General features: G+C 42.1%; 1 protein-coding gene across 5 annotated transcripts in view; it reads right to left on the bottom strand.

The window, feature by feature from the left end:
• PIK3C3 (phosphatidylinositol 3-kinase catalytic subunit type 3) overlaps window positions 1-26,402 on the bottom strand; it is a 145,378-nt gene that overhangs the window by 12,945 nt on the left and 106,031 nt on the right. For all 5 annotated transcript variants that reach the window (XM_064176495.1, XM_064176494.1, XM_064176490.1 and 2 more), the window contains one exon: window positions 15,477-15,567. In XM_064176495.1, coding sequence (XP_064032565.1) covers window positions 15,477-15,567 — 91 coding nt within the window. The remainder of the gene's footprint in view (window positions 1-15,476; window positions 15,568-26,402) is intronic.

Here is a 26,402-nt window from a genome sequence, read left to right as displayed (position 1 = left end):
CGAATGTGATCACACAGCTATATGAGTTTTCATAACTAAAAATGTTATTATACTTCAGTTAAATTTGAAGTGTTCTGTAAGACAATTCCTGGAGGTCTCTTCCAAAGCCTACCATTCTCTGATTTTGTGGTTTCTAGAATAGTTTAAAAATAAGAATTAAGATACTAAGGAATGGGAAGATGAGCAGTAAAATAACAAAAACAGGTATCAATTTTAATAATGCTTTTGCTGAAAACAACAAAGCCACCAAACCCCCAAATGACCCCCAACACCCTGTGAGACCGCAGTCAAAACCAGAATTAACTTCCTCTTCTCCTCTACCTGCCAAAATGAAAACACCTCAAGCCAAATTCAAGTGGTTGCTTCATCCATTTACAGCCAAAAATGCCAGGATCCTATGATGATAGACCCTGATTAACACTAACTAGAATCAGTCATCTTAAATTTTGGGTTAAACAAATAAAGTCCAATGCCAAAAATGTTGATATGGGGAAGCAGAACATCAAGGGACATAAGGCTTGCTGATGCTATTCTGGCAGTGGGGATGGACTGGATGATCTTTTGAGGTTACTTTCAGCTGCTCTAACATCCTATGACTCTGTGAAGAGTGCAGTAACTAAACTAAGCAGGAATTAAACTATTTCACAGTAAACATTGTTTTTTCCCCCCAATAAAAAGCCCAAAACCACCAACCCAAACTAAACAAACAAACAAACAAACAAAAAACCTGTAAACTTTACGTACTTATATTTGATGTGACATTTCACTAGAAAAAGGGAAGCTGTAAAGTCGAGACGGAATGTGCAGATTATCTACCAGAATAATGGACAGTGTTAACTGATAGCAAATTCACTTTATTTTTGCTGGAGGGTATTCAAGGAGACATAAGAAGACAACTGTCCCCCAGTCAGGCCTACATTACTGCATACCGTGTAAGAATTAGAATAGCAACAAAGAGATGACTAAATACTCAAGAAAACTCTAATAATCATAAGAAAAGTTGCAGTTCAAGTTCTGAAGTAATGGCAGGCTTCTATTTCCACTCAGTTACAGGAATCTCCAAGTTTATGCTTCTCCTTTTCGGCATTCTGTATTCCTGGTAGCTTGACAGGCTTAGGATTGAGAGACTATATGCAAACTCAATAGGGAATAGTGCTAGTGCAGGTAACTGCACTTTTTGGCCATGTTGCAAGATTTTCACTTAGACTTTTTTGTCAACTTCTCTTCTCCCAGAAGATCTGGAGTTATTTTTGTCCTTAAGTTTTATCTACTGTACAATACAGGTCACAGCAATCCTATTAAACTTGGGATTTAGTTCTTTAGGGTGGTAAAGCATTACTAAATATGGATTAGGCACTTAATGTCAAACTTAAAAAAAAAATATTAGGAAGCCTTCATGAACTTCAGGGCAGTTCAGTCTCCAAATCCATACTTACATGAGCATTTGTAGCTACATTCTTCATCAATACTGAAGAAGGTAGTGATGCATTTTGGGGTAACATATCACATAGACATATGAGAACCCTGACTCAAGGGTATTTTCAAACTGCAAGTCACCTAGTTCGAAGACTCGTGCTTGATCTTGTATTTAACTCTTAGTGAGCATTAAGTAGCATTGTAACTATTTTCTGATTGTTAGCTACATTACTGTATCACTCCAATACTTTATTGTTCCTTGCTAAGTCAACTGTTTAAGAGAAACAGCTGATTTTTTTTTTTTTTTAACTGGGTTATGTACTGATTATAAGCTCACTACAACTAGAGCCTTGGAATTAAAAATATCAGCTGATAGTCAAAAAAGAAAGCAGCACTATTTATTGAGGTTTTCATTACTTCTTTTACTGGTTTGACTGTAATTGTTAACAACAGTCAGCACATAGTCGAAACTAGCATTAAGTGCTTGGTTTAACCGTTATCACATTTCATCGTCTCTAGCAAAAGACTTTCTAGCAATGAAAGCAATGAAAATTGCTTACAGTCTAAGCTGCCCATAGTACAAACTACTCAGATGCTCTATTTGCATAAACAATTTAATGTGAAAGACTATTCCAATAATGGTGTTTTTTTTTTTTTCCCCAAAGCTTTTATTTGAAGAAACTGCAGTTTCTAAACATGACTATGTAGGCTTCTCTGATTTTTTAAAAAAATTAAATAGAAGCCAGTAAAGATGTTAATGAACATGTTTAAACTGACCTCCCATGAAAATCCAAGTTTCAACTGCTGCAGTATGCAAAATTTACACTGCTCCAGCTCAGAATTTCCTTACATTGCCCAGAGGACTTTAGATCAAGTCAACAGCAAGATATGAAGCAAAAACAGCACAGGAGTGTTCTCACACTTTTATTGCCTTTTTTCCAAAAGAATTAATATACGTGAAAAATCCACAGCCTAGAAACAGAAAAAAATGGATGTGAATCTGAAGCATCGTTACCCAAATGGACAGAATGATGAATGCCTACACAAAATAAACTCCATAGCAATGTGACACACAAAGAATAAACCTCCTCAGAGCAGTATGTAAAAAATAAGTACTGAAATAGACTTTAGCCAAGCAAAACTGAACTTGTTTCTCCTATAAACCTCCTCATGGCATTAATAAATCTCAGAAATGTTTCTTTCCCAGCTCTGCCTTTTAGTAAATACTTTTCAGTTAAGTCAAAAAAGGACAGATACGTACTACCTAAAATGGCACGTTTGCCATCAAATCAGAAGTCCTTCCGTGTCACTAAATTTGTCAACTGAACTATCTACCATTCATTGACTGATTACTAAGGAGGGCAGAGGTAGAAAAAGGAAACAGACTGTTTTACTACAATCCACATGAAGGAACTACCAAAATTAGCCTGGCCTTAGAAGCAAGATTTTTCAGAAACTCCATCTGTACCCCCAGGCACATTGTATCTCTGCTTCATCTTTGATACGCTTAATGTGAAAGGAACAAAACTCTTCTTTCTCTACTTGCTAGTTTCCAAGCACTTTGTTTACTTATTTTCTTACCAAGAGGGGATGAGACCTAGGCAGAGTTTGCATAGACCTGCAAACACAGAAGGTGCTTTCAGTGTTACACTCTGTAGTAAGAGAATTCTCCACCCATTTGAATCATTTGATTTTAGCCAAAGGCAATATCAAAACTGAAAGGGGATACTTTCACAAACAGCAGCTATCTACTGCTTGCTGAAAACCAGGTATTTGAGTGATCTTTGTTCTGAACAGTCTTGCCTGTAAATGACACAGTTGCAGCACCTCTGCAGCACTTTAATCAATGGGCATCTGAAACACAGCTCAGTCAATTAGGACACTGTCCTTTAATGCCTGCTGAGTTCCTTATGTGCCAATGAATCACTGATTCCTGATGTTTTCTAATTTAAACATCAAATTTACTATGAAGGACAGACAGAAATCACCTGGCTCTCCTTCAGAAAAATCAAAAGCTTTTCTTGTTTAGAAGGTGATGACGCTGAATACATTAGCTACATCTGAAGAGTGATGGTCTGTCTTTTTCTTATGCAAAACTGGCTATGTAATTTAATCCAGATTTTAGTAATTACTACTTGAATTTATAGCACTTCCTAATTTAAAAAAGCCCAACAATTAGCAACTATTATTACAGTTGTATCAGAAATGAAAAAGGGAGTAGCACTGGCAGAAAAAGAGTGTGCGTGCGTGTGTGTGTGTGTGTGTGTGTAAATCCTCATTGTGCCATCAGTTATGAACTGACAAAGAGCTTTAAGGGAAAAGGCTGGGTTGACAGCTGAAAAGTGGAAAGCACAGGCAAAGAGTAGAAAATTTAAAGGCAAATAATTCAGAGACCACAGAAATTGAAAGGCAATTGCAAGAATCTTCCACTGCTTTTCAATTTAATTTCATTTTACGACATCTTTAAGCCAAAGGAGGTTATCAGAGTGGCAGTAGGAGGTGGTATAATGAATCATGAGATGAAAAATACTAGAACAACAGTTTTCCTTAGAAATAGTAGGGAGAGGACAAAAGGATGAAAAAGACAATTAAGCTTTGAAGTTACCTTTTCTTGGTGAAAATAGACAAATATTTTAATATTAATTAAACCATCAAGAATTTGAAAAGAGCTCCTATGGTTTTGAAGATGGTGACAATTATACATAGTTGGTAATCACTGTATTCTGGGTTTCACTATGGGTAAAAGTAGTGACTGACACTGGACTGAGTGGAGAGAGTCATCAACATAAGTTTATCTTACAGTTGAAATGTACCAGGCAATTTATCAAGTGATATTGGGTATACACACTGAAAATTGATAGTGGGTTGAAAAACAAACAAACAAGATTTTCCAAGAACTCTAAAACTTCCAACTTTTAAACCCATATTATTTATTTAGTTATTTTCAGGCCAATGTTATCTCATTCATTTAAAGTCAGCAAAGAATTAATTCCTGAAAACAAATGTTGTGCAAAATGAGTAACAAAGACTTAGAAATTTTGTTATGCTCTAAATCTACATCTCCAGGAGCAGTCATTGGGACCTTTTGTTGTTTTCACTCTAATAGAAGGAAGAAAATATTAACAGTCATCTTCCCGTGGTAAGTAATAGCAGGTTGTGTAGAGCTTGACACTGTCTGCCACAAGAAGCTCCTAGCCAAGCTGGCAGCTCATGGCTTGGACAGATTCCCTCTGTGCTGGATCAAGAACTGGCTGGATGGCAGAGCCCAGAGAGTGGTGGTGAATGGTGCCACATCCAGTTGGCAGCCAGTCAAGTGGAGTTCCCCAGGGATCAGTGCTGGGCCCAGTCCTGTTCAGTATCTTTACTGATGATTTGGAGGAGGGGATTGAGTCCAGCCTCAGTAAGTTTGTAGATGACACCAAGCTAGGAGCAGGTGTTGATCTGTTGGAAGGTAGGAGAGCCCTGCAGAGGGACCTGGACAGGCTGGATGGGTGGGCAGAGGCCAACGGGATGAGACTGAACAAGGCCAAGTGCAGGGTTCTGCACTTTGGCCACAACAACCCCAATCAACGCTGCAGGCTAGGGACAGAGTGGCTGGAAAGCAGCCGGGAGGAAAGGGACCTGGGGGTACTGGTAGATAGTAGGCTGAAGACAAGCCAGCAGTGTGCCCAGGTGGCCAAGAGAGCCAATGGCATCCTGGTCTGCATCAGGAACAGTGTGTCCAGTAGGACAAGGAGGTTATTCTTCCCCTGTACTCAACACTGGTCAGGCCACACCTTGAGTCCTGTGTCCACTTCTGGGCTGCTCAATTCAAGAGAGATGTTGAGGTGCTGGAACGTGTCCAGAGAAGGGCGACAAAGCTGGTGAAAGGCCTGGAACACAAGCCCTATCAGAGGCAGAGTGAGCTGGGGTTGTTTAGCCTGGAGAAGAGGAGGCTCAGGGGTAACCTGAAGGGGCATTGTAGCCAGGTGGGGAGGTGTCCTCTTCTCCCAGGCAACCACCAACAGAACAAGGGGACACAGTCTCAAGTTGTGCCGGGGAAAGTATAGGCTGGATGTTAGGAGGAAGTTCTTGCCAGAGAGAGTGATTTGCCATTGGAATGGGCTGCCTGGGGAGGTGGTGGAGGCACCATCCCTGGAGGTGTTCTGTAAAAGACTGGATGAGGCACTCAGTGCCATGGTCTAGTTGACTGGATAGGGCTGGGGGATAGGTTGGACTGGATCATCTTGATGGTCTCTTCCAACCTGGTTGATTCTATGATACTATGATTCTGTGCTGAACAAGAATGCGTAAGTACACACAGAAAACAGGAACAGAGAGCACATCTCTGCTTACACCACTCTGAACCATAAGGCATGCCAAACAAGGTATTATTTCTATTTATTGTACATAGAATTGTACAAGACACAAGCTGCTTTTCCTTGTTTTGCCTTCATTTGATATGTATTTCTCCCAAGACACTTCACAACTACTGGACAGAAACAACACCTTAACAAAATGTTTTCAGTTAGATTTTAAGCTTGATTATACAATTCCATTTAGCCACTTAGCTCCTTGGGATGTCACACTCCTACTGGAAGGTAGCTGATACTTTGTCAAAACCAATCTCCAATCACAAAGAACCTGCACTCTCTGTAGTTCCTCATGTAATAACATATAATACCCTTAGAAGTGCTCTCTCAGTTATTTTTAGAAGTCTCATTTAGCACATTCACAAGAAATTCTTGAATTGAAAATAGTAACAAAAAAAAAAAATTAAATCACAACCATGTAATGATTCACTACAGAATACATGTCCCATGTAACAGTTTATCTTATGGTCTTTTTTTTGTTTGTTTTGTTTTGCTTTTTTTGTCTGAACATAAGAAAATCCAAGGATGGCTCACTTCCAATCATCTTGTCTAGCCTAAATAGGAAGCAGTCTGTTATACTAAACATGTTACCACAGGAAATAATGAAATAGAATGAAAGAAATAAAGCTATACACAAATGAAGGTAGTAGCCTTTATTTCATTTTATTTCATTCTAGCCATCTTTGGGTTTATATTTTTAATTAGAAGATGTACTAAATCTTCACTTTAAGAAGTCAGATTACATTCTGAAAGTTTTGAAAGGTGGATTCATGTGCTAGCACATTTCTACGTCTTACCCTCTTTTCATTAGTAGGCAGGTATTCCTACAATATAAAGAACCTCCTTGCCTATTAAAAGTGAGGATGTAATTTTGTTATTCTAGTCTACAAAGAAAATTGAGCCCACTATCTAACTGAAAACATTTCATTTTAAGGAATCAAAACTGCAGCCACTAAAAATATTTTCTTTAGATTCTTCAGAATAGCATCATCAAATAACTTTTGATGGAAGAGACCATTATGATCACCAAGTGAAACTGTCACTGTCAAGTCCACCAGTAAACCATGTCTCCAGACTTGTTGCCCTGCATAAGGTTGTGGTGACCAAAGTGCAGGAGCTGGCACGTAGCTTTGTTGAACCTCATACTACTGGCCTCAGCCCACCAATTCTGCTTGTCCAGATTCCAAAACTATTTCATGCCTACTTGGTTACAGTTTTATAGCTGCATCTACTGTAAAACTGCAGCATCAAAGACCTTGTGATGGTTTGGGTGTTCACCGCCCCCCGACACTTTAGAAATCACCCAGACTGGACTCAGCCAGCTCTGGAAATATGAATGAAGCTTATTATTTACAGCTAGCACAATATACAAAGAGCTATTTACAGTATATACAGTTACAGACAGAAATATACAAGGTAAAAAGATAATACAGAAACACAATTCCCCTCCCAGAAACCTGAGTCGCCAGGAGGGGCCCTCAACCACATAGAATCCACATAGAATCAACCAAGTTGGAAGAGACCTCCAAGATCATCCACTCCAACCTAGCACCCAGCCCTATCCAATCAACTAGACCATGGCACTAAGTGCCTCATCCAGGCTTTTCTTGAAGACCCCCTGGGATGGTGCCTCCACCACCTCCCTGGGCAGCCCATTCCAATGGGAAATCACTCTCTCTGTGAAGAACTTCTTCCTAATATCCAGCCTATACCTACCCTGGCACAACTTGAGACTGTGTCCCCTTCTTCTACTGCCGGCTGCCTGGGAGAAGAGGCCACCCCCCACCTGGCTACAATGCCCTGTCAGGTACTTGTAGACAGTAATAAGATCACCCCTGAGCCTCCTCTTCTCCAGGCTAAACAGGCCCAGCTCCCTCAACCTCTCCTCATAGGATTTGTGCTCCAGGCCCCTCACCAGCTTTGTTGCCCTTCTCTGGACATGATCCAGCACCTCAACATCTCTCCTGAATTGAGGGGCCCAGAACTGGACACAGGACTCAAGGTGTGGCCTGATCAGTGCTGGGTACAGGGGAAGAATAACCTCCCTTGTCCTACTGGCCACACTGTTCCTGATGCAGGCCAGGATGCCATTGGCTCTCTTGGCCACCTGGGCACACTGCTGCCTCATCTTCAGCTTACTATCTATCAGTACCCCCAAGTCCCTTTCCTACTGGCTGCTCTCCAGCCACTCAGTCCCCAGCCTATAGTGCTGCTTGGGGTTGTTGTGGCCAAAGTGCAGAACCCTGCACTTGGCCTTGTTAAATCTCATCCCATTGGCCTCTGCCCACCCATCCACCTTCCCCCTACCCCTCTCAACCTTACCCCAGTTCCAAGGAAGAATAGAGGTTCAGCCAAGAGGTTAGGAAGCAAAGTGGGTTAGCCCAAAATAGAGGGTGAGGTTAGAGAGATGCAGCTCGGCCAGCAGGCCCAGCAAGAGTGATTATCTAATGTTTTTGCTTCTTGTTCTTATATATCTCAGGAAGACTGTGAGCAAAGTAGACATCACCACTGTTTTCTTTCCAAGGCCAGTAATCTAGTTTTTCTCACCAAAACATTCTAGCTAGCTTCAAACTAACAACAGACCTCTATGCCAAACAAACTGTTCATCACAATAACTGCAGTGTAATATTCCCTTCAGGAAGCCAATTTTTGCTCTAAGAACAAGATTTTTTTTTCTACTATGTAATTATTGTTGTAGTTATATAACAAAGTAGCATTCTGTTAAAAGACTAAACTTAGACAAAAGTAACCTATATAGTTACCTCAGTGACTCAATTTCAGCTGCTTAGAACCTCACTGGGTCACCAGTCCTCTAAAGCAGAAGTGAGAGCTCTACAAAACAATGAGTATTATACAGCACAAACAAAATAATATGCTGGCTAGGAACTCCCACCTATGCTGTCCAGCAGGATACTTTCTTACATACAAAAATATTTGGTGCCCGGGTTAAGGACATCACCAGGAGACTCCCTAACCTAATCCAGCCCTCTGATTATTACCCCTTGCTGGTAATACAGGCTGGTCTACAACTACCTGAGGGGCGGTTGTGGCCAGGAGGAGGTTGCTCTCTTCTCTCAGGTGGCCAGCTCCAGAACAAGAGGACACAGCCTCAGGCTGCGCCAGGGGAAATTTCGGCTCGAGGTGAGGAGAAAGTTCTTCACTGAGAGAGTCATTAGGCACTGGAATGGGCTGCCTGGGGAGGTGGTGGAGTCGTCGTCCCTGGGGCAGTTCAAGGCAAGGTTGGATGTGGCACTTGGTGCCATGGTCTAGCCTTGGGCACTGTGGTAAAGGGTTGGACTTGATGATCTGTGAGGTCTCTTCCAACCTTGGTGATACTGTGATACTGTGATACTGTGAGATCAAGAAGAAGGGCACCAGGGCAATTAAAAAGGAATTCAAGGCCCTGGGGAAATAGATAGATGGGGCAGGAGCACAGGTGGTGTTCTGCTCAGTTCCCCCTGTGGCAAGGGAGTTCACAGAGAGGAACAGCAGAACCTATGACATCAACAACTGGCTCAGGGGATGGTGCGAGTGGCGACACTTTGGGTTCTCTGACCTTGGGGAAACTTTTACTGAGCCGGACCTGCTTGATCATGATGGGGTGCAGCTTTCTAGGAGAGGCAGGAGAATGCTAGCACTGGATTTGGCAGGACTCATTAGGCGAGATTTAAACTAGATATGAAGGGGATGGGTGAGGCAATTACTCTCTCTGAGAAGGAGAGAGTGGGAAGGAAACTAGGGACAATTGAGGAATCGAGAGCCCAGCTGAAGTGCATCTACACCAATGCACGCAGCTTGGGTAACAAGCAGGAGGAATTGGAAGTCCTGGTCCACCAGGGTGACTATGATATAGTTGCCATTTCAGAAACTTGGTGGGATGACAGGCATGGTTGGAGTGCTATACTGGGGGGATACAACCTCTTCAGGAGAGACAGGCAAGGGAGAAGAGGAGGAGGGGTGGCCCTGTATATTAGGGAGTCACTCCTTACCACTGAGCTTGAGGTGAGGGACGAAGGGGTTGAGAGCTTGTGGGTTAAAATCAGAGGGAGGACTAATAAATCTGACATCCTGGTTGGAGTCTGTTATAGACCACCCAACCAGGATGAGGAAACAGAAAAGATATTTTACAAACAGCTGGAGGCTGCCTCAAGATTATCAGATCTTGTTCTTGTGGGTGACTTTACCCTGCCAGATATCTGCTGGGAACTTAATTCAGCAGAGAGGAGGCAGTCCAGGAGATTTCTAGAGTGCATGGGGGACAGCTTCATGACGCAGCTGTTAAGAGAGCCTACTAGGGGTCAAGCTCAGCTTGACCTGCTGTTCTCCAACAGAGAAGGGCGGGTGGGAGATGTGACAGTGGGAGGCTGCCTGGGGTGTAGTGATCATGAGATAGTGGAGTTTTCAATATGCAGGGAGGTAGGGAGGAACTATAACAAAACCCACACCTTGAAGTTCCGGAGGGCAAACTTTAATTTGCTTAAGAAACTTATTTCCAAAGTCCCCTGAGCAGCAGTCCTTGGGAACAAGGGGATTCAGGATGGTTGGACCTACTTTAAACAGGAGCTCTTGAAGGCACAGGAGCTGGCAGTTCCCATGTGCTGAAAGATGAGACGTCAGGGAAGGCGACCAGCCTGGAGGAGCAAACAGCTCCTGAAGGAATTGGGGGAAAAAAATAGGGTGTTTCACCTTTGGAAGGAGGGGAAGGCTTCTCCTGACGTGTTTAAAGATGTAGCCAGATTATGCAGGAGAAAAATTAGAGAGGCTAAGGCCCAGATAGAACTTAGGTTGGCCACTTCCGTGAAGGATAATAAAAAGCACTTTTATAAATTTATCATTTCTAAAAAGAAGGGCAAGAAGAGCCTCCACTCCTTACTGGACCAGGAGGGAAACATTATAACTGATGACGAGGAAAAGGCTGAGGTCCTGAATGCCTTCTTCACCTCAATTTTCAACAGTAAGGAGGGGAGAGTTCAAGGCAAGTGGCCTCTTGAACTGGGGGATGGGGTCAGGGAGCAGTGTGTTGCCCTGGAAATTCATGAAGAATTAGTTCAGGACCTGCTGAGCCACCTGGACATCCACAAGTCCATGGGACCAGATGGGATCAATCCTAGGGTGCTGAGAGAGCTGGCAGATGAGCTGGCCAAGCCGCTCTCCATCATTTTCCAGCAGTCCTGGCTCACCTGAGAGGTCCCAGGAGACTGGAAACTGGTCAACATAATCCCCATGCACAAGAAGGGTCAGATGGAGAAACCCAGGAACTACAGACCCGTCAGCCTGACCTCAGTGCCAAGGAAACTGATGGAGCAGGTTATCTTGGGGGCAATAACTGTGCACCTGAGGGATGGCCAAGGGCTCAGGTCCAGCCAACATGGATTTAAGAAGGGCAAATCCTGCCTCTCCAACCTGATCTCCTTCTATGATCAGGTGACCTGCTTGGTGGATGTGGGGAGGCCTGTGGATGTGGTCTATCTGGACTTCAGCAAGGCCTTTGACACTGTCCCCCACAGAAAACTGCTGGCTAAGCTGTCAGCCCATGGCTTGGATGGCAACACTCTGTGCTGGGTTAGGAACTGGCTGGAGGGATGAGCCCAGAGAGTGGTGGTGAATGGTGCCACATCCAGCTGGCGGCTGGTCACTAGCGGTGTCCCTCAAAGATCAGTGCTGGGCCCATCCTCTTTAACGTCTTCATAGATGATCTGGATGAGGGCATTGAGTCAGTCATCAGCAATTTTGCAGATGACACCAAGCTGAAGGGCAGATGTGGCTGGGTTGGAGGGCAGAAGGGCTCTGCAGTGGGACCTTGACCGTCTGGACAGATGGGCAGAGTCCAATGGGATGGCGTTCAATAGCTCCAAGTGCCAGGTGCTGCACTTTGGCTACAACAACCCCATGCAGAGATACAGGCTGGGGTTGGAGTGGCTGGAGAGCAGCCTAACAGAAAGGGATCTGGGGGTGCTGATCGGTACCCACCTGAACATGAGCCAGCAGTATGCCCAGGTGGCCAAGAAAGCCAGTGGCATCCTGGCCTGCATCAGGAATGGTGTGGACAGCAGGAGCAGGGAGGTCATTCTGCCCCGGTACTCTGCACTGGTTAGACCACACCTTGAGTCCTGTGTTCAGTTCTGGGCCCCCCAGTTTAGGAGGGACATCGAGATGCTTGAGCGTGTCCAGAGAAGGGCAACAAGGCTGGTGAGAGGCCTCGAGCACAAGCCCTATGAGGAGGAGAGGCTGAGGGAGCTGGGATTGATTAGCCTGGAGAAGAGGAGGCTCAGGGCTGACCTTATTGCTGTCTACAACTACCTGAGGGGTGGTTGTGGCCAGGAGGAGGTTGCTCTCTTCTCTCAGGTGGCCAGCACCAGAATGAGAGGACACAGGCTCAAGCTACGCCAGGGGAGATTTAGGCTGGAGGTGAGGAGAAAGTTCTTCACTGAGAGAGTTATTGGATACTGGAATGGGCTGCCCAGGAAGGCGGTGGAGTTGTAGTCTCTGGGACTGTTCAAGGCAAGATTGGACGTGGCACTTGATGCCATGGTGTAGCCTTGAGCTCTGTGGTAAAGGGTTGCATTTGATGATCTGTGAGGTCTCTTCCAACCCTGATGATACTGTGATACTGTGATACAGTAAATCTCCACTTCTGCACTTTGTGAAAGTGACATCACAGTTGAAACAGCCATTGGCTTGACTCACACATAAAAGATAATTTAATTTTGCAGGTAAGTCTAAAATGGATCTTTAGCTCATTTGAGTCTGTTGAAATATATATGGATTTTTTGTTTAAGGATTTAGGGGTGTGTGTGTGTGTGTGTGAATCATCTGAGATGCTGACAGTATTTATTCAGTTTTCCTACAACAAGGTACTGTATTATCTTGTTAAATGACTGAATAAACTTGCTACTCAGTCCAAAAGATGCTGGACAACTCATTACTTTCTCAGAACAAAGCTGAGAAATTATTTGAGACAGGCTAATGAGTATCTAATGTCCAAAACAAGTTTCCTACTACTTTAATAAATAAGTAATGAATTCATTTAACATTCTGGAATTGGCTAAGATTGCTGTGATCCTAGTCCATTTACAGCTGATTAGTTAACATTTTTTAAAGCAAAAAAAGCAAAATCAAAATTGAAAACTAAAGAAAACAATTATTATCACCAGAAGTTCGAACACAGTTGTATGCTTCAAGTAGATCATAATATTAGTAACTGCTTTATAGAAAACTCTTCTGTCCTACTGTTTAGGAATCACGTTTTTATGTATTTTTTTTTAGAGATTCCTGCAGTTCACTTAATGGGTAATTTTTGAACTAGAAGAACCAAGTCTGTTGAGTCAACAGAAACAAAACATCTGAGCTGTAAGAATAAATGAGATTTATATGATATGACAGCACTTAGGTAAAGGCTGAAAAGGCTAAACAATGTGGCTATCTTTGTGATAATACATTACTAGTACACTGTAAATGATATTACAGAATTTTTGAAAGTAAAATCTTTCTCCCAAAATATCTGAAAATGTGGAAGTGATTTACAATTCTGATCAGGAATACTTGCCTTACTGGTTCAATTCTAGCTCTTTTTACATTTTAAAGCCTCTGTAAACAGACAGAATTGAAATTACCATGAGGGCAGAAGTTACCATTTTGTCAGACCTAAGTATCCCAATAATTATCTGTTGCATTTGATCTGATAGTGATCAGTCATGTAACAACTAACTGTACATTCTTCTCATGGAAATGTGGCACTATTGTTTACTCTTTGTACGAGAACTTAGAGGGAACCATGTTGACTTAATTCATAGCTCTTAAGACTTCCTCCTTGTTTTTGCTTTCTTCAATGATCTCAATGGGATACAAACCAATTATGCTTTACACATTCCTGAATTTTAAATACTGTACATTAGTGGACTGTAACATATTTTGCAGCTGTAGAAAAACTTGACTTTCAATTGTCAATTGAGTCTGTTATTTCTAGAAATTCTACGGGAAATGTATGAAAAGTAAAACAGTTTTAGAAGTATATGAAATACTGACATGTTGCTACACAAGTACAATTCTTTACAAATACCTTACAGAATCTGAAATCCTATTATCATTAATTACAGAAAGCAAGGTACTCTTGAACAGGACTTTGTACAGAGTTTACCAAAATAAAATACAATGCTAAGATATTAGTAAGAAACAAGGATATTGCAAGTTAATTGACAGTGAAATGGAAATTGATAAAAAAATATGAGTCCATAAGAGAGTATTCAAGGTAAGAATGAACACTTTACATCAAGTGACAGTGAACTCTCGACAGAGCTAAGATTAAAATACACAGTGAGTCTCAGATTTATTGCTGAGAAGATGGAGCAGTAGCAGTTGCGGAATTCAGTGGAACCAGTGTGATCTGATGATGTGTTCAGCCAACTACAAACTTTCCAAAATTAGATTTTGTACTATCTGCAGACATGTATTTCAGTTTCTCCCAGGATTGACTGCCTATCTATTTGTAAGCCTTGCAGTCTAGGGGTTTTCCCTCCCTATTGTATGATGAAGCAAAAATAGGTGCAATCAACCACACTGTCTTTATTATAATGAAATTCACAGATGTGTTTTGGAAGTATATGCTTAGGAAGGTCTTTTCCTTCCAAAGAAAGCCTCTCTACAAAAATGTAGTTAATTCAGAACTTGTTAGGTAATTAAAGGTAACAGACCGTTTTGTTTTAAGCCTCTGTCTTCCTTGTAACTTAATCTTTTCAGGTGTTTATGGACAGAGGTGACGTTCCAATATTGACACAGAAAAAGATTTATCCATTTGTTTATCTGGAAAACAATTAAGTAGAATGAAGGCTATCATCTTTACCACAAAATACAACACTTCTAGCTAGCTGAGCCTTCCTTAGAAATGAAACTGAAAAGCTACATGACTCTGTGTTGATTTGAAACTAAGAGATCCTGAAAAGAAATGCTCAAATTCTTGTAGGTGAAAGGAAAAAATTAGTTGGAATCATGGTTATTTTTTATAACGAATCACATTAGAAAAAAACGTAGCTTACTACAAGCCTATTTTAGAGAAAGTCCACTGCTTAAATGAAAATTACACTGAATGAATTTTTATTAGATACACAGTCTCCACCAAGAGCCATTCACTCTAGGGATGGAAATATATCAAAGCCACAAGATGCATAAAGTAAGTGTAATGAAATGTAGGTGAACATTTATGCAGTGTTTTTTAAGTCAGCTGGTGTTGAAGCATCAAATATGGAAGAATGCTTCAGGGTGCTGCAAATAGACAAAGAATTACATGACACGTTTGTTTTCACATAATCAAGATTTCTTGGTAATGAAGATATATGTCTCTACTAGGCTTAAATCTTGAGGAGAATGGCTTTGTACCTACAAGTAGACTGCTTTTATAAAACAATTCATAACTTACAGGATGCTGGACTTGATCTAACAATCTTTCACTACAAAGTGTGTGTTGATTGCTTCACTTTTTAAAAGCTTTCTAAGAGGGAATCACTGCTTTTAGCAGAATGCTAAAGTGACACTTGGAACAAAGTGCTAGAGCAGACTGCGCACTGTTGCATGGACAAAAAGCAATTCAATACATGTGCTAAATGATTTCAAAGGTATAGTCCTGTAAATTCAGTTACAAGTAAGTCACCATAAGCAACTGTATGTTTCTAAGTTACCTAAGTTACTGACAAACAAGGAAAGCTTTCCAGTTACCTTTTTTACAGTCTTGTCAGGTTCGAGAGCAATATCTGGAATGTTGGCATCCACCATAAGGGAAAATAAGTTCAAGATCAAGTTGGAATACCTTAAACAGAAGAGCAAATTAGAAAATGCACTTAGCAAACTGTATGACAGACATTCTGAAAACAACTGCACTTAAGAAGCCATCATCACCTTACTGTGAATTGGCAATGCTTCAGAGACGTTTTTCTAACAGTTTAATTGAAAACGTACATGTTTAAAAAAAACAAAAAAGATACCTGGTATTAGGAATGAACAGACTGCTCTGGTTTTGTTCAAATTTTTTAAAACTTGTCATATTTATTCAGAGACATATAAAAAAACTCCAGAGATTCTACATTATTGCAAAATTTTATCGCATCTTCACAGAATCACAGGGACACCCTACCTTCAACCAGGCTGGCCAGAGCTCCATTCAGCCTGGCCTTAAACACCTCCAGGGATGGGGCCTCAACCACCTCCCTGGGCAACCCATTCCAGGCTCTCAACACTCTCATGCTGAAAAATGTCCTCCTCACATCCAGGCTGAATCTCCCCATCTCCAGCTTTGCTCCATTCCCCCTAGTCCTGGCACTACTTGATACCCTAAAATGTCCCTCCCCAGCTTTTTTGTAGGCCCTTTTCAGATACTGAAAGGCCACAAGGTCACCTCAGAGCCTCCTCTTCTGCAGACTGAAGAGCCCAAACTCCTTCAGTCTGTATATTCTAGAATATTGTTGCAAAGGTTGCTTTTTATTAAAAAGTGTATCAGTATTATATAAAATAGTATTTTAACAGCTAAAGCCTTCACAATTACATGAAATTAATTTTCAAGATGCTGCGAAGTTTTTTTGCTGTAACGACATGATTTAACAAGATCCAAGACTGATGGTAGGCATGATACTTTTAGGAAATACACATGCCATTTATAACCATTAAAAAAGGTGGTATCGTTTTGAGTTTTACCGTTGTGCTGAAAGTACTTGCTCGTCTTATAAAGAACATAATTTCACACTTGCAGGAATTTACCTCTAAATTGTGTTTTCTAATAACTTTCAAGCTTGTGTAAGTAAGTTAACACTTCTCTTCCTCTGTAAAATACATCTAGTCTCCCTTCAGGGAGGTATTCAACAGACTTAAAAAACTGAAACATGGTTTGCTAAGAGCACTATGAGCTTCGTAGATGATAGAAAATCAATTCTTAGCATCAGAACTTTTCTCTCAGCATGTTGCTGAATACAAATACGCTGACAACTACAAGTACAAAGTATTAATTGCACAAAAGAACTGCTTTGTAGCTGTAATTTACAAAACAAATACTGGTCAACAAAGAATCTCTATAGAAAAACCTAATTCACAGAATGTTTTGGGTTGAAATGGAAAGGTAAAATAATCTAGTTCCAATATCCTGACACTTCACTACATTTTGTAACTAGCAATACCTAATACATTCCAAACTCAGTTTTAACTTTTTATAAAATTAATATCTAAGACAAAGTTTGGATGGAAATCTTCAGTGTCTAATTTGTTGCAGCTGTTTGTGTTCACTTTCTCCTGAACACAGAAATCACCCAGAAGGGGGTCAAATTCTCCCTCTCTCTCTTCCTTTCCAGACAGAAATCAAAGCAACCAGCAAAGCTTAATTGTTATCTGTTAATGGAAGATATTAAAGCTGAGTGAAGGAGAATTGAAGAAGCACCCCAAAACAAAGAGGGACAAACTGTTTACATTTTGGCTTTTTACCCCTTTCAGCAACTCAATGAATGAGACTTCATGATTATTTTCTTTTTACAACCAGTGACATAAATTCTCATTATAATATTCCAATTAGCCTCAAAACAGCACAATCGACCCCTCTATATCATCCAATGTTTTGAATAAAATTGTCTGCCTAACCTAAAACAATATTTACAATGACAAATAGTAAAGTTCGTATTTTCAGTTCATTCTTCATTCTGACTATCTCAGATGTAGGTGAGTCAAAGGCTCAGAAAACAAGAAACCAGCTTGTCTCTTCACAGTTAGGATGAAAACAAGGACTGCCAGGTGACTTGGGGTTTGTGCTCATGTACTGTAGATTCCTCATAGATTCTTTCTTTGGATGCCATGTTGCATCTGAAATGGAAACTCCTAGCAGTTTGTATTATACACTCTAAATTTAAACTCTCTCAGCTAAAGTTAGATTTCTCTGTGGAATACACTGAATTTCACCATTCTCTTGCATTATTGCCTATGTATGACCAGGACCTGCAATAGAAACCATCCCTCGGACAGGTTTCCCTTCGCTCAAAGAAAAAATACCCAGTTTTCCCCAACAAATTCTTTTCACGTGCAACAGGAACTTTATCACCATCTACTGTTCACAACAAATCTGATTATGCAGGTCCTACCCTGTTTACTAAATGCTTACTATGTATCAACCAGATTTCCAGGCATCTGGTGCTTGTCTCTACTATCATTAGCACATATTGTTTGCCAGAATGAGAACAAGGTAGAGAATCATACAATCATAGAATCAACCAGGTTGGAGAGACCTCCAACATCATCCAGTCCAACCTATCACCCAGCCCTATCAGTCAACTAGACCATGGCACTAAGTGGTGTAATCAATCTGCTACGTTTCACCATATTCGTACTTTGACCATCACTCACCATACCAAAAGGGCTCGAAATGTTTAGCCTGCTTAATGGCAGCATACATGTCAGAGTCATGTGTAACTTGCATGACAGCATCAATGGATGCATCAATTATCTGTCACATGCCCACAAGTAGGTTGCATCTCTACCCTGATGTCCAGATGAATCCAGCTAGGAATAACTCACCTAAGTGTTTCCAATCGAGGTCAAGATCATTGTTTGTATTGACTGAAGAAATCCTAGCATCTAGATCCACCTGATGCTTCTGCTGGCGTTTCTCAGTAGCTTTGCTCTTAGGCATGTGTGTATCTATGTGCCACACTTTCACTGGAATCTTCTCAAGACAATCATCAATGCCTTGCCATAGATCAGCACACCTAACAGGCTTTTCTCTTCTCTGCCATTCTTTTTCCACTTCTCCAGTGAACACCACAGACCAATGGCTACCATCCATGAAATCGGTGTAAAGGATAGGCCAATTTTCACATTCAGCTGCTTAAGAGCCAGTTGGACAGCTTTTACCTCAGTGAAATAACTGGATTCACCTTTTCTGTCTCTTGCTTCAGTAACACTCCTGGTAGGACTCCGTAGTGCTGACTTCCCTCTTCGCTTATTTCCAACAACAGGACAGAAACCATCTGTGAACAAAGCATAGTTCTTTTCCTGATCAGAAAGATCACCACTAGGAGGAGCTTCCTCAGCACAAGTTACTCTCTCCTCTGGAAGTTTTGTACGGTTTGTGACTTCTGGTCATTTGGTGTTCACTTCCACTAGATCAGGTCGCTCAAGATTTCCTATTTATGCTTGTTGAGTTATCAAAGCCATCCACTTAGATGAGGTTGCATGTGTAGCATGATGTGGTGATGAATCTTTAACTTTGAACATCCAGTTTAGACCTAGCAATCAAAGAGCTAAGAGAAGTTGTGACCCTGGTGCAATTACTTCAGAAGCTGCTTTCACTCCTTTGTAGGTTGCCAGCATTTCTCTCTCTGTTGAAGTGTAATGTGCCTCTGAACCTCTGTAGCCTCTGTAGCCACGACACCAGAAACCATGTGGATGACCATGTGTCTCATTTGGAGCTCTCTGCCAAAGACTCCAAGTTCAACCACTGTCACTCACAGCTGTATACAGAGTATTTTTAATGTCTGGATCAGTTCAAGCATGACCTAAACCCACAGCATGACCTACTTCTCGTTTTATCTAATCTGAGTCTCCTTGTTGCTTAGATCTCCACACAAAATTGTTTCTCTTATGAATTACAGCATGCAGAGCTTTAACAATCTGACTGAATCCAATAAAGAGTGTCTTTCTAATGTGTGGGAATTGGCCATGGATGGCAGAGGGGGATGGCAGAGGGGTCTGAGGTGGGAGGACTGCAGCACTGGGGATTGTAGACTTAGTTTTGGATTGAGGGAAAATTCAAGGGGGTCACTATGGATGTTGTATCTGCTTTGTAATTTCTTTTTACATCTCTCTTTTCAAATACAATTCTGTTTTCTCTCCTACTAATTTGAGAGTGTCATTCTGTCACCTCTTTAAAAACCATGACACTCTGCTATAGGAATAGAGAAGAAATCATTTAGCAATGTCTACGGTAGCATACCATTTAGCCTCCTTCAATTCCAGCTTATACTGGAGTTCCAGAATGTCCCGTACAGCTGTACTCATAAGCAAAGTCACCTTGTTGTGGGCACAAAAATCCACTATTAGATGTCAGTCTCCATTTGTTTTTCACATGTGCCAAATTGAACTGTTAAAAGGTGAATGAGCTTTCTTGATGACAGCCTGAATTTCTACTTGATGAATCAGCTCATGAATGGGCACCAAAAAGTCATGGTTAGTTCTGTATTGTCTGTGATGCACAGTTTGAGAAGCAATTGGCAGTTACAGATCCTCTATGTCATGATGTTCCACACCTGCAGATTCATCTGAAAGTTCAGGTCTAAGAGATAACTTAAAATGCCCATTTGTAACCTTTGGGATCTCTGAAACGCCCTAACACCCTTGTCTGAAAAAGTCAATTCCCAGAATGCAAGGTGCATCAGGGCCAGTTACAATAGTATGTCTCTTCCACTCCTCTCCAGTTAGACTTACTTCAGCCTGCAATTTAGTTAACTCTTGAAAACCATCAGTGATTGCTCAAATAGTTATTGTGGGGTCCCCAGTTCCCTTAACATGACCACAGAGACAAAATCCATCCCAGGTTTGTCCCCAGATACTGTAATTTATTATTCAATCCCATAATCCTGCTAACACTTTCTAAGTGAGCAGCAGAAGTCACTTCACTCTCTCTTCACCCTTTCAGATCTCTGGAGGGATTCTTATCTAGGTAACTATGTAAGAGTAAACCTTATCATGGCCTTCAAGGCTGCAGCGAATTTCCAACTGTGCAATTCAGGCCTGCTTGAGCCTAAATGGAGGAGAAAATGGAGGGGGAGACAATGAGCACTGAGGTTTTGGTGGTTTATCCTGGTTGGGGGGAAGGTTTTGGAGGATTTCTAATGCATCCTGTATCTGTAGTAGGTGTTAAGGATTCATGTATGCTGTATATTTTCCTGCACATCTTTAAATACAACTTTCCTATACTTCCCTCTAATTCAGCATTATTATTTTAGTGCCTTTTTAAAAAAGAGTAAAATAATCTAATTCTATCATCCTCTGAAACAAAAAACTATGACTGTTATATACCCTGTTCTCTTACAATTTGGTGGGAATAGGGCATACTGAGCACCTCTGTCAACCAAGGCCCTGTACTTCTGAACTTTTGAACTGCTGGGCCACCTAATGAATATATTCCAATAAATTCTGTTTTCTCCATCATCTCTTTTCTCCCCCTGGATGGAGGCAGGGTCTCCCTAATGCTGAGCAAAGCATGTAGGGTGCATACATTGTTTAAGTGTTACGGTGTGAACAACTGCAGTAGTTGGAATAACTGCAATTGATGTGGGAAACGGAGGTAATGACAGCTACATTTCTGATATTGTTACCTCTAGTTCTGCCACTCTACAGTTGGTTCACTCTTCTCAGAAGAACTGAAGTAAGCTGACCACCCCACTTATTCATGTTCTCACCAAACTGGTCACACAGGATTATCCAAAGAGACCCATGTGATTGCTGATGTCTAGATGGAATTTATCTCCTAGGCTTAAATGTCCTTCTGGGAGGTTAATGTCTCTTTCTGATGGCAGAAACATTTACCCATTCAGAAGGTGAAAAAATGTTGTCTTTTTCTTTCACCAACTTGAATATGGAAGTTCTAAATTCATGCTATCTTTTATGCCAATTTTTATTCTGTAGCCATGGTTTTTATGGAAAAACTACAGAACTGTGCAACAAACTCTCCTCTAATTGTCTTTTTGGTCAATGAATTCACCAACAGTAGGAAGCCTTCCACCATTATTCTTTCCCAAAAATTTCCTTGCCAATGCTTTAGCAGAAGATGGAGAATTTTAATAAGCTTCTTTGAAAGACCTATTCCAACAGGAATTTCATCAGGATTCTGTGCGTCATGATGGCCACAGAGCATTTTCTTCAAAACAGACTCCCTCAGAAGCTTAAAATTCCCTGGTCCACTTCCTAGGTGTGCATGGCAAACCATCTCTGGAAGGATACTCCAGTAGCACAGGGAGTAAGAGGTGCGTCCACAAGATAACCTTACCAAGAGACCTTCCTACTTGCCATGTATTTTTCAACTCTACTTTCGTTAGTGGCCCTATTTGTTTTGCAGACATGTCTCCAGCCTCTAGAACAATGGCACCTGTACCATGGCATCTCCCTAGCCAGCATAGAAGCTCTTGAAGGCACAGGAGCTGGCAGGTCCCATGTGCCGAAAGATGAGACGTCGGGGAAGGCGACCAGCCTGGATGAGCAAACAGCTCCTGAAGGAATTGGGGGAAAAAAAAGAGGGTGTTTCACCTTTGGAAGGAAGGAGGGGAAGGCTTCTCCTGACGTGTTTAAGGATGTAGCCAGATCATGCAGGAGAAAAATAAGAGAGCCTAAGGCCTAGATAGGTTGGCCACTTCTGTGAAGGATAATAAAAAGCATTTTAATAAATTTATCAATGCTAAAAAGAAGGGCAAGAAGAGCCTCCACTCCTTACTGGACCAGGAGGGGAATATTATAACTGATGACAAAGAAAAGGCTGAGGTCCTGAATGCCTTCTTTGCCTCAATTTTCAACAGTAAGGAGGGAAGAGTTCAAGGCAAGTGGCCTCTTGAACTGGGGGATGGGGTCAGGGAGCAGTGTGTTGCCCTGGAAATTCATGAAGAATTAGTTCAGGACCTGCTGAGCCATCTGGACACTCACAAGCCCATGGGATCAGATGGGATTCATCCTAGGGTGCTGAGAGAACTGGCAGATGAGCGGGCCAAGCCGCTCTCCATCATTTTCCAGTAGTCCTGGCTCACCGGAGAGGTCCCAGGAGACTGGAAAATGGCCAACGTGGTCCCCATCCACAAAAAGGGTCGGATGGAGGAACCCAGGAATTACAGACCCGTCAGCCTGACCTCAGTGCCAGGGAAACTGATGGAGCAGGTTATCTTGGGGGCAATAACAGCGCACCTGAGGGATGTCCAAGGGCTCAGGTCCAGCCAGCATGGGTTTAGGAAGGGCAGATCCTGCCTCTCCAACCTGATCTCCTTCTATGATCAGGTGATCCGCTTGGTGGATGTGGGGAGGCCTGTGGATGTGGTCTATCTGGATATCAGCAAGGCCTTTGACACTGTCCCCCACAGCAAACTGCTGGCTAAGCTGTCAGCCCATGGCTTGGATGGCAACACTTTGTGCTGGATTAGGAACTGGCTGGAGGGATGAGCCCAGAGAGTGGTGGTGAATGGTGCCACATCCAGCTGGCGGCTGGTCACTAGCGGTGTCCCTCAAAGATCAGTGCTGGGCCCATCCTCTTTAACATCTTCATAGATGACCTGGATGAGGGCATGGAGTCAGTCATCAGCAAGTTTGCAGATGACACCAAGCTGGGGGCAGATGTGGCTGGGTTGGAGGGCAGAAGGGCTCTGCAGCGGGATCTTGATCGCCTGGACATGGGCAGAGCACAATGGGATGGTGTTCAATAGCTCCAAGTGCCAGGTGCTGCACTTTGGCTACAACAAGCCCATGCAGAGATACAGGCTGGGGTTGGAGTGGCTGGAGAGCAGCCTAACAGAAAGGGATCTGGGGGTGCTGATTGATACCCGCCTGAACATGAGCCAGCAGTATGCCCAGGTGGCCAAGAGAGCCAGTGGCATCCTGGCCTGCATCAAGAATGGTGTGGTCAGCAGGAGCAGGGAGGTCATTCTGCCCCGGTACTCTGCACTGGTTAGACCACACCTTGAGTCCTGTGTTCAGTTCTGGGCCCCCCAGTTTAGGAGGGACATCGAGATGCTTGAGTGTGTCCAGAGAAGGGCAACAAGGCTGGTGAGAGGCCTTGAGCACAAGCCCTACGAGGAGAGGCTGAGGGAGCTGGGATTGTTTAGCCTGGAGAAGAGGAGGCTCAGGGCTGACCTTACTGATGTCTACAACTACCTGAGGGGTGGTTGTGGCCAGGAGGAGGTTGCTCTCTTCTCTCAGGTGGCCAGCACAAGAACGAGAGGACACAGCCTCAAGCTATGTCAGGGGAAATTTAGGCTGGAGATGAGGAGAAAGTTCTTTACTGAGAGAGTCATTGGACACTGGAATGGGCTGCCCAGGGAGGTGGTGGAGTCGCCGTCCCTGGAGCTGTTCAAGGCAGGATTGGACGTGGCACTTGGTGCCATGGTCTAGCCTTGATCTCTGTCGTAAAGGGTTGCACTTGATGATCTATGAGGTCTCTTCCAACCTTGGTGATACTGTGATACTGTGTGAAATGTTTCTTCTGATTACTTCTGGTATTTTTTTCTTTTATGTCTGATCTTTTTCCTGGGTTCTTCAGAATGCTGGATTCCATCTTCATCATCTGCATCTTCTTCTCCTTGGTTTGAACATAAATGTCTCTTAAGGACATTCCTAAACTCCTTAGAAATATCATCCTTCTTAACATGTGCTTTCAAGTGGCCTTTCCTTTTATCATCACTATTCTGTGGCTTCAGTACCTTAGCAACATCCCTAAGGCTAATTTTCTCTTCCTTCTCCTCTGTCTCATCTTGTTTGCTAGATGTACCTTCTCCTGCACTCTTTTCCTCCTTAAAATCACTGCCAATCCAAGAGCTGTCTTCTACCTTTGCCTTTGCTAGAGGCAGGAAAGTTTTAAAAGTAGCCTCTAGGAGATTGTCTAACACAAGTTTATCTGTTTTCTGTTTAATTTTCCTTGGAAGTGGAACAGGAGCAGTTTTAGAGTAGCAGCTGGGCTGGGACAGTCACAAGCCTTTTGGCTGTTCGTCACCTTTTCAGGAGAGAGTGAGCTCTTGGCAGATTTAGCCACTTCTACTGGACTTGTTTCTCTTCCAGTATCTGTGGGTGGAAGTGTCCGTGCCTTGTTAGTAATGGCCAACTCAGCCTCTTTAATGGCTGACTCCCCCCTTTCTCCCCACCACAGGGTTTTCACAGCTGCTCTTAGAAACTGTCTCCTGTTGTTGCCTCTGACCTTGGCCATCCAGTCTTATCTCACAAGTCTCAGAAGTTTTGCTTCTCCACCATCTGCAAGAGAAGGGCTTCCTTAAAGTGCTATTGCCTGATTTTTCTACACACAAAGCTATAAATAAGGCAACTATTACAAGGACCAGAAAAAAATTTAATAGGCATAAAAGACCATTATTTTTAAAAACCTTATCTTCCTGTAGTTCCACAAAGTCTCCTGCATTCAAAGCGAGCTCTAACTCAATCAAATTATATGAAACATTAACAACAGTACTATTTCTACAAGCAGAAGAATAATAGCCCATTGTGATGGTCTGCCTTCTGATTATGTTGATGTTCCTCAGTAGCTCTGCTCTTAGGCATGTGTGCATCTACGTGCCGCACCTTCACTGGAGTTTTTTCCAGCCGTGCATCAATGTCCTGCCATAGATCAGCACACCAAATAGGCTTTCCTTTCCTCTGCCAACCATGCCAATCAAAATGATAATTACCAAACATTGCAAACATGAAATTTACCCCATTCCAGATAAGTCTTGGTAAATACTAGCCAAGTTTCTGGTATAAATTTCATATGACCCATTTATATAATATTCACAATATCGACAGATACAAGAAATGTCATAATTGCCATAATAGCTTCATCTTAGCTTCCAGAAATAATTAGAAAGATATCAGCTTGAGCTGGCCACATGTTGAGCTGCCAAGCAAAGAATGTGGGGGGCTAGAAACTTTCTGCCTCCACTATTGAAGTTTACCAGACCAACTCAGATGACTTGTAAGATAAAGCTATATTTAGAGCAAAACATAGTTTACAAGGATATATACAAAATATATTTATAAATATTTACAAGTAAACACAAAATAGAAATAATAAAGAAGGCCAAATTTATGCCTGAACAAAGAAATCACCCAGAAGGGGCTCAAAGCCTCTCTCTCTCTCTCTTCCTTCGCAGACAGAAACCAAAGCAACCACTAAAGCCTACCTGTTACCTGTTAGTGGAAGATACTAAAGCAGAGTGAAGGAGAAGTGAAAAAGCATCCCACAACAAAGAGGGATACATTGTTTACATTTTGGCTTTTTATCCCTTTCAGCAAACCAGTGAATGACAGAGACTTCATCGTTATTTTCTTTTTACAACCAATACTCTAATTACTCTAATTGTAATAATACAATCAGCCTCAAACCAGCTGTCCAAGGTTGAGAATTACAGGGTTAAAAAAAAATCTTCTGGGGACTAGAAGATCATTATTCAATCTCCTAATTCTGCACCTCTTTGTAAACTCAAAACAAGACCAGCTCATTCCCCTTTCCCCCTCCTCCCACCCTGTGTCTGGCAGAAGCCACTTTATTGGGAAGAACATGTAAGCAGTAGGCCTGCTTTGGGGCCTCAAGAGGCATGTTTAAGCCTCTTGTATGGCAAAGGCATTGAGGTGGGAGGATAGATTTAGTTTTTTGGGGTTGGGGGAAAATTCAAGAGGGTTTGCCGGGGATGCGGTAATTGCTATGTAATGTCTCTCTCTGTATCTCTGTCCAAATGTAATTCTGCATTTTTCCTCCAATTTCATTTGAGAGTTTCATTTCTGTCGGCTATCTTTCAAAAAAATTACAGAATAAATTGGTGGCCTGTATGGGAAACAAGATGGTTGCTGGTTTGCATAATTTGAATTGGAGAAAATACAGAATTAAAGGTTAGGGAAAACGCTGCCTCTTAGTGAAGTTGAAATGGAGAATTG

Source organism: Pogoniulus pusillus, chromosome Z (assembly GCF_015220805.1).
Source record: "Pogoniulus pusillus isolate bPogPus1 chromosome Z, bPogPus1.pri, whole genome shotgun sequence".
NCBI classification, from domain to species: Eukaryota; Metazoa; Chordata; class Aves; order Piciformes; family Lybiidae; genus Pogoniulus; species Pogoniulus pusillus.
This window is presented reverse-complemented; position numbering and strand designations above follow the sequence as displayed.